The sequence below is a fragment of the Mustelus asterias genome, unplaced genomic scaffold (genome assembly GCF_964213995.1).
Source record: "Mustelus asterias unplaced genomic scaffold, sMusAst1.hap1.1 HAP1_SCAFFOLD_3498, whole genome shotgun sequence".
In the NCBI taxonomy this organism is placed as follows: domain Eukaryota; kingdom Metazoa; phylum Chordata; class Chondrichthyes; order Carcharhiniformes; family Triakidae; genus Mustelus; species Mustelus asterias.
The window spans coordinates 17,501-25,938 of NW_027593443.1; the positions used below are offsets into that span (position 1 = coordinate 17,501).

At 58.9% G+C, this 8,438-nt stretch overlaps 1 protein-coding gene across 1 annotated transcript in view; it reads left to right on the forward strand.

The window, feature by feature from the left end:
- LOC144490610 (CCAAT/enhancer-binding protein epsilon-like) overlaps positions 1-8,230 on the forward strand; it is a 10,973-nt gene extending 2,743 nt beyond the window's left edge. The window contains exons 2-3 of the mRNA XM_078208320.1: positions 29-234; positions 7,907-8,230. Coding sequence (XP_078064446.1) covers positions 29-234; positions 7,907-8,230 — 530 coding nt within the window. The remainder of the gene's footprint in view (positions 1-28; positions 235-7,906) is intronic.
- The last annotated feature ends 208 nt before the right edge of the window (positions 8,231-8,438 follow it).

Below are 8,438 nucleotides of genomic sequence, written 5' to 3' on the forward strand. Positions count from 1 at the left end.
GCCCTCCCTGTACGGGTCTGAGCGCAAGGCTGTCGTGGGCGCTCGGCCTATGAAACGGGCCTGCAGGCGGCCCCCGTCAAAGGAGGAGCCCCGGGACGCGGCGGGGGCCTTGCACCAGCGGGGAGACCAATGAACTACGAACCCCTCCATTACCAGGTGGCCCACTGTGGCCAGACCAGCATGCACCTGGCCCCAGGACTGATGCCAACTGCGTCCTCTGCCCGTCTTTATAAGGTAAGGTCGGTCGGGGGTGGGGGGGGAAACCTTGACCGGATTGGCCTTGTGGGGGGAGGAGGGGGGAGGCGGACATCTTGGCCAAATTGGGGCAGGGGGTTGGCGGCGGGGGGGGAGGTGAGGGGCAAGGGGAGGGGGCGGGAGGGGTTCGTCTGTCGTATCGGGCTCAACGGAGAGTGAGAGGCGACTTGATTGAAACAGGGTTAATGGCAGGGCTTTGGGGAGAGTCATGGAAACAGGCCCTTCGGCCCAACTTGTCCATGCCGCCCCTTTTTTAAAAACTCCTAAGCTAATCCCAATTGCCCACGTTTGCCCCATATCCCTCTATACCCATCTTACCCATGTAACTATCTAAATGCTTTTAAAAAGACAAAATTGTACCCGCCTCTACTACTGCCTCTGGCAGCTCGTTCCAGACACTCACCACCCTCTGTGTGAAAGAATTGCCCCTCTGGACCCTTTTGTACCTCTCCCCTCTCACCTTAAACCTGTGCCCTCTAGTTTTAGACTCCCCTACCTTTGGGAAAAGATATTGACTATCTAGCTGATCTGTGCCCCTCATTATTTTATAGACCTCTATAAGATCACCCCTCAGCCTCCTACGCTCCAGAGAAAAAAGTCCCAGTCTATCCAGCCTCTCCTCATAACTCAATCCATCAAGTCCTGGTAGCATCCTAGTAAATCTTTTCTGCACTCTTTCTAGTTTAATAATATCCTTTCTATAATAGGGTGACCAGAACTGTACACAGTATTCCAAGTGTGGCCTTACCAATGTCTTGTACAACTTCAACAAGACGTCCCAACTCCTGTATTCAATGTTCTGACCGATGAAACCAAGCATGCCGAATGCCTTCTTCACCACTCTGTCCACCTGTGACTCCACTTTCAAGGAGCTATGAACCTGTACCCCTAGATCTCTTTGCTCTGTAACTCTCCCCAACGCCCTACCATTAACTGAGTAAGTCCTGCCCTGGTTCGATCGACCAACATGCATCACCTCGCATTTGTCTAAATTAAACTCCATCTGCCATTCGTCAGCCCACTGGCCCAATTGATCAAGATCCCGTTGCAATTGGAGATAACCTTCTTCACTGTCCACTATGCCACCAATCTTGGTGTCATCTGCAAACTTACTAACCATGCCTGCTATATTCTCATCCAAATCATTAATATAAATGACAAATAACAGTGGGCCCAGCACTGATCCCTGAGGCACACCGCTGGTCACAGGCCTCCAGTTTGAAAAACAACCCTCTACAAACACCCTCTGTCTTCTGTCATTTGATTTGATTTGATTTATTATTGTCACATGTATTAACATACAGTGAAAAGTATTGTTTCTTGCGCGCTATACAGACAAAGCATACCGTTCATAGAGAAGGAAAGGAGAGGGTGCAGAATGTAGAGTTACAGTCATAGCTCGGGTGTAGAGAAAGATCAACTTAGTGCGAGGTAGGTCCATTCAAAAGTCTGACAGCAGCAGGAAGAGAGAATGTCCGGGGTGCGTGGTGGGGTCCTTAATTATGCCGGCTGCTTTTCCCCGAGGCAGCGGGAAGTGTAGACAGAATCAATGGATGGGAGGCTGGTTTGAGTGATGGATTGGGCTACATTCACGACCCTTTTGTAGTTCCTTGCGGTCTTGGGCAGAGCAGGAGCCCCAGACCAAGCTGTGATACAACCAGAAAGGATGCTTTCTATGGGGCATCTGTAAAAGTTGGTGAGAGTCGTAGCTGACATGCCCAAATTTCCTTAGTCTTCTGAGAAAGTAGAGGCGTTGGTGGGGCTTTCTTAACTATAGTGTCGGCATGGGGGGGACCAGGACAGGTTGTTGGTGATCTGGAGACCTAAAAACCTGAAGCTCTCGACCCTTTCTACTTCGTCCCCGTTGATGTAGACAGGAGCATGTTCTCCTTCACGCTTCCTGAAGTCGATGACAATCTCCTTTGTTTTGTTGACATTGAGGGAGAGATTATTGTTGCTGCACCAGTTCACCAGATTCTCTATCTCATTCCTGTTCTCTGTCCCGTCACTGTCTGAGACCCGACCCACTACGGTGGTGTCGTCAGCAAACTTGGAAATCGAGTTGGAGGGGAATTTGGCCGCACAGTCAGAGGTGTATAAGGAGTATAGTGAGGGGGCTGAGAACACAGCCTTGTGGGGCACCGGTGTTGAGGATGATCGTGGAGGAGGTGTTGTTGCCGATCCGTACTGATTGTACGAGGAGAGATTGACCAGGTTAGGATTGTTTTCACTGGAGTTCAGACGAATGAGGGGGGAATCTCACAGAGACTTATCAAATTCTAACAGGACTGGACAGGGTAGATGCAGGGAGGATGTTCCCGATGGTGGGGGGAGTCCAGAACCAGGGGATTGGGGGCGGGGTTTGGGGATTGGGGGCGGGGTTTGGGGATTGGGGGCGGGGTTTGGGGATTGGGGGCGGGGTTTGGGGATTGGGGGCGGGGTTTGGGGATTGGGGGTGGGGTTTGGGGATTGGGGGCGGGGTTTGGGGATTGGGGGTGGGGTTTGGGGTTTGGGGATGGGGTTTGGGGATTGGGGGCGGGGTTTGGGGATTGGGGGCGGGGTTTGGGGATTGGGGGCGGGGTTTGGTAACGGGACGAGACAGGGTAGATGCAGGGAGGATGTTCCCGATGGTGGGGGGAGTCCAGAACCAGGGGATTGGGGGCGGGGTTTGGGGATTGGGGGCGGGGTTTGGGGATTGGGGGCGGGGTTTGGGGATTGGGGGCGGGGTTTGGGGATTGGGGGCGGGGTTTGGGGATTGGGGGCGGGGTTTGGGGATTGGGGGCGGGGTTTGGGGATTGGGGGCGGGGTTTGGTAACGGGACGAGACAGGGTAGATGCAGGGAGGATGTTCCCGATGGTGGGGGGAGTCCAGAACCAGGGGATTGGGGGCGGGGTTTGGGGATTGGGGGCGGGGTTTGGGTATTGGGGCGGGGTTTGGGGATTGGGGGTGGGGTTTGGGGATTGGGGGCGGGTTTGGGGATTGGGGGCGGGGTTTGGGGATTGGGGGCGGGGTTTGGGGATTGGGGGCGGGGTTTGGGGATTGGGGGCGGGGTTTGGTAACGGGACGAGACAGGGTAGATGCAGGGAGGATGTTCCCGATGGTGGGAGTGTCCAGAACCAGGGGATTGGGGGCGGGGTTTGGGGATTGGGGGCGGGGTTTGGGGATTGGGGGCGGGGTTTGGGGATTGGGGGCGGGGTTTGGGGATTGGGGGCGGGGTTTGGGGATTGGGGGCGGGGTTTGGGGATTGGGGGCGGGGTTTGGGGATTGGGGGCGGGGTTTGGGGATTGGGGGCGGGGTTTGGGGATTGGGGGCGGGGTTTGGGGATTGGGGGCGGGGTTTGGTAACGGGACTGGACAGGGTAGATGCAGGGAGGATGTTCCCGATGGTGGGGGGAGTCCAGAACCAGGGGATTGGGGGCGGGGTTTGGGGATTGGGGGCGGGGTTTGGGTATTGGGGCGGGGTTTGGGGATTGGGGGTGGGGTTTGGGGATTGGGGGCGGGTTTGGGGATTGGGGGCGGGGTTTGGGGATTGGGGGCGGGGTTTGGGGATTGGGGGCGGGGTTTGGGGATTGGGGGCGGGGTTTGGTAACGGGACTGGACAGGGTAGATGCAGGGAGGATGTTCCCGATGGTGGGGGGAGTCCAGAACCAGGGGATTGGGGGCGGGGTTTGGGGATTGGGGGCGGGGTTTGGGTATTGGGGCGGGGTTTGGGGATTGGGGGTGGGGTTTGGGGATTGGGGGCGGGTTTGGGGATTGGGGGCGGGGTTTGGGGATTGGGGGCGGGGTTTGGGGATTGGGGGCGGGGTTTGGGGATTGGGGGCGGGGTTTGGGATTGGGGGCGGGGTTTGGTAACGGGACGAGACAGGGTAGATGCAGGGAGGATGTTCCCGATGGTGGGAGTGTCCAGAACCAGGGGATTGGGGGCGGGGTTTGGGGATTGGGGGCGGGGTTTGGGGATTGGGGGTGGGGTTTGGGGATTGGGGGTGGGGTTTGGGGATTGGGGGCGGGGTTTGGGGATTGGGGGCGGGGTTTGGGGATTGGGGGCGGGGTTTGGTAACGGGACCAGACAGGGTAGATGCAGGGAGGATGTTCCCGATGGTGGGGGGAGTCCAGAACCAGGGGATTGGGGGCGGGGTTTGGGGATTGGGGGCGGGGTTTGGGGGCGGGGTTTGGGGATTGGGGGCGGGGTTTGGTAACGGGACGAGACAGGGTAGATGCAGGGAGGATGTTCCCGATGGTGGGGGGAGTCCAGAACCAGGGGCTCACAGTCTGAGGATTGGAGGTAGACCATTTAGGACGGAGATGAGGAGACATTTCTTCACCCAGAGAGCGGTGAGTCTGTGGAATTCATTCCCACAGGAAGTAGTTGATGCCAAAACATTGAATGTATTGAAGAGGCGGCTGGATAGGGCACTGGGGGGCGAACGGGGTCAAAGGTTATGGGGGGAAAGCAGGATTAGGCTATTGAGTTGGATGATCAGCCGTGAGGGTGATGAATGGGGGAGCAGGTTCGAAGGGCCGAATGGCCTCCTCCTGTTCTGATCTTCTCTGTTGTCTTACGGGGAAGGCTCGAGCAGGTTGGGGCCCAGTAACCATTGGGAGTTTAGCAGAACGAGAGGGGGATCTCATTGGGAATTGTTTAGGGTTCTTGGAGGGAGGACACGGAGTGACTTCCTCGACTGGGAGGGAATCACCAAGTCTCAGGATACGGGGGCGGCCATTTTGGATGGAGATGAGGCGATGATGGTGAATTCTGTACAAAGAACAAAGAAAATTCCAGCACAGGAACAGGCCCTTCGGCCCTCCAAGCCTGCACCGACCATGCTGCCCCGACTGAACTAAAACCTCCTACCCTTCCGGGGACCGTATCCCTCTATTCCCATCCTATTCATGTATTTGTCCAGACGCCCCTTAAAACTCACTATCGTATCCGCTTCCACTCCCTCCCCCGGCAGCGAGTTCCAGGCACCCACCACCCTCTGTGTAAAAAACTTGCCTCGTACATTTCCTTTAAACCTTGCCCCTCGCACCTTAAACCTGTGCCCCCGAGTAATTGACTCTTCCACCCTGGGGAAAAAGCTTCTGACTATCCACTCTGTCCATGCCCCTCATAATCTTGTAGACTTCTATCAGGTCTCCCCTCAACCTCCGTCGCTCCAGTGAGAACAAACCGAGTTTCTCCAACCTCTCCTCATAGCTAATGCCCTCCATACCAGGCAACATCCTGGTCAATCTTTTCTGTCCCCTCTCCAAAGCTTCCACATCCTTCTGGTAGTGTGGCGACCAGAATTGAACACTATATTCCAAGTGCGATCTAACTAAGGTTCTATAAAGCTGCAACATGACTTGCCAATTTTTAAACTCAATGCCCCGGCCGATGAAGGCAAGCATGCCGTATGCCTTCTTGACTACCTTCTCCACCTGCGTTGCCACTTTCAGTGACCTGTGTACCTGTACACCCAGATCCCTCTGCCTATCAATACTCTTCAGGGTTCTGCCATTTACTGTATATTTCCTATCTGTATTAGACCTTCCAAAATGCATTACCTCACATTTGTCCAGATTAAACTCCATCTGCCATCTCTCCGCCCAAGTCTCCAACCGATCTGTACCCTGCTGTATCCTCTGACCTCAAAAGGTTTGCAAACTAGTACAATGAGGATATTTGAGAGAGAAATTAATTCTAAACAAGGTACAAACACGGGATAACGGGATAGGGCGTGGAGGGGTGGATTGATTGGAAGGTGAACTTAGGTCACACTGCATAGGGGTATCTCTCCGTGAGGGCCGAATGGCCACTTGCTGAATGTGCATCTTATGAATGAGGGAGCGCTGCACTGTGGGAGGGTCAGCGCTGAGGGAGCGCCGCACTGTGGGGAGGGTCAGTGCTGAGGGAGCGCCGCACTGTGGGAGGGTCAGTGCTGAGGGAGCGCCGCACTGTGGGAGGGTCAGTGCTGAGGGAGCGCCGCACTGTGGGAGGTCAGCGCTGAGGGAGCGCCGCACTGTGGGAGGGTCAGTGCTGAGGGAGCGCCGCACTGTGGGAGGGTCAGTGCTGAGGGAGCGCCGCACTGTGGGAGGGTCGGTGCTGAGGGAGCGCCGCACTGTGGGAGGGTCAGTGCTGAGGGAGCGCCGCACTGTGGGAGGGTCGGTGCTGAGGGAGCGCCGCACTGTGGGAGGGTCGGTGCTGAGGGAGCGCCGCACTGTGGGAGGGTCGGTGCTGAGGGAGCGCCGCACTGTGGGAGGGTCAATGCTGAGGGAGCACCGCACTGTGGGGAGGGTCAGTGCTGAGGGAGCGCCGCACTGTGGGAGGGTCAATGTTGAGGGAGCGCCGCACTGTGGGAGGGTCGGTGCTGAGGGAGCGCCGCACTGTGGGAGGGTCAATGCTGAGAGAGCGCTGCACTGTGGGAGGGTCAGTGCTGAGGGAGCGCCGCACTGTGGGAGGGTCAGTGCTGAGGGAGCGCCGCACTGTGGGAGGGTCAGTGCTGAGGGAGCGCCGCACTGTGGGAGGGTCGGTGCTGAGGGAGTGCCGCACTGTGGGAGGGTCAGTGCTGAGGGAGTGCTGCACTGTGGGAGGGTCAGTGCTGAGGGAGCGCCGCACTGTGGGAGGGTCGGTGCTGAGGGAGCGCCGCACTGTGGGAGGGTCAGTGCTGAGGGAGCGCCGCACTGTGGGAGGGTCAGTGCTGAGGGAACGCCGCACTGTGGGAGGGTCAGTGCTGAGGGAGTGCCGCACTGTGGGAGGGTCAGTGCTGAGGGAGCGCCGCACTGTGGGAGGGTCAGTGCTGAGGGAGCGCCGCACTGTGGGAGGGTCAATGTTGAGAGAGCGCTGCACTGTGGGAGGGTCAGTGCTGAGGGAGCGCCGCACTGTGGGAGGGTCAGTGCTGAGGGAGCGCCGCACTGTGGGAGGGTCAGTGCTGAGGGAGCGCCGCACTGTGGGAGGGTCAGTGCTGAGGGAGTGCCACACTGTGGGAGGGTCAGTGCTGAGGGAGCGCCGCACTGTGGGAGGGTCAGTGCTGAGGGAGCGCCGCACTGTGGGAGGGTCAGTGCTGAGGGAGCGCCGCACTGTGGGAGGGTCAGTGCTGAGGGAGCGCCGCACTGTGGGAGGGTCAGTGCTGAGGGAGCGCCGCACTGTGGGAGGGTCAGTGCTGAGGGAGCGCCGCACTGTGGGAGGGTCAGTGCTGAGAGAGCGCCGCACTGTGGGAGGGTCAGTGCTGAGGGAGCGCCGCACTGTGGGAGGGTCAGTGCTGAGAGAGCGCCGCACTGTGGGAGGGTCAGTGCTGAGAGAGCGCCGCACTGTGGGAGGGTCAGTGCTGAGGGAGCGCCGCACTGTGGGAGGGTCAGTGCTGCGGGAGCGCCGCACTGTGGGAGGGTCAGTGCTGAGGGAGCGCCGCACTGTGGGAGGGTCGGTGCTGAGGGAGCGCCGCACTGTGGGAGGGTCAGTGCTGAGGGAGCGCCGCACTGTGGGGAGGGTCAGTGCTGAGGGAGCGCCGCACTGTGGGAGGGTCGGTGCTGAGGGAGCGCCGCACTGTGGGAGGGTCAGTGCTGAGGGAGCGCCGCACTGTGGGAGGGTCAGTGCTGAGGGAGCGCCGCACTGTGGGAGGGTCAGAGCTGAGGGGAGCTTTATTTTAAACTCTCTCTCTCTCTGTCTCTTAAAGGGACCTCTCCCCTCCTCGGGGGGCGGACCTTCCTCGGGGAACCTGTTACCCGAACGGCCCCCGCATGGCTCGAAGTCGAAGAAACACGTCAACAAGGACAGCATGGAGTACCGTCTGCGCCGGGAACGGAACAACATCGCCGTGCGCAAGAGCCGAGACAAGGCCAAGCGACGCAACATGGAGACGCAGCAGAAGGCCATGCAGTACTTGTCGGAGAATGAACGCTTGCGCAACAAGGTGGAACAGTTGACCCAGGAGTTGGACACCCTCCGGGGCCTCTTCCGCCAACTTCCCGAGGGTCCCCTCACGCACCAGCGGCAGTGAGCGCTCCGGCGGCGGGGAATGGATGGTGAATGGGATTGGGTCGGGGGAACCACGTTACGAACAGTTCATCCGCTCCCCGCCCTCTGAGCCCTCATTCCCCCCCCCCCCCCGCCCCCCCCCCGCCAATGCTGAGCTGGAGGGGCGAGAGATTCTCACCTTCCCCCCCGACCTCCCTCACCCACCCCGCCCTTGGGACGAGCGAGGCGTA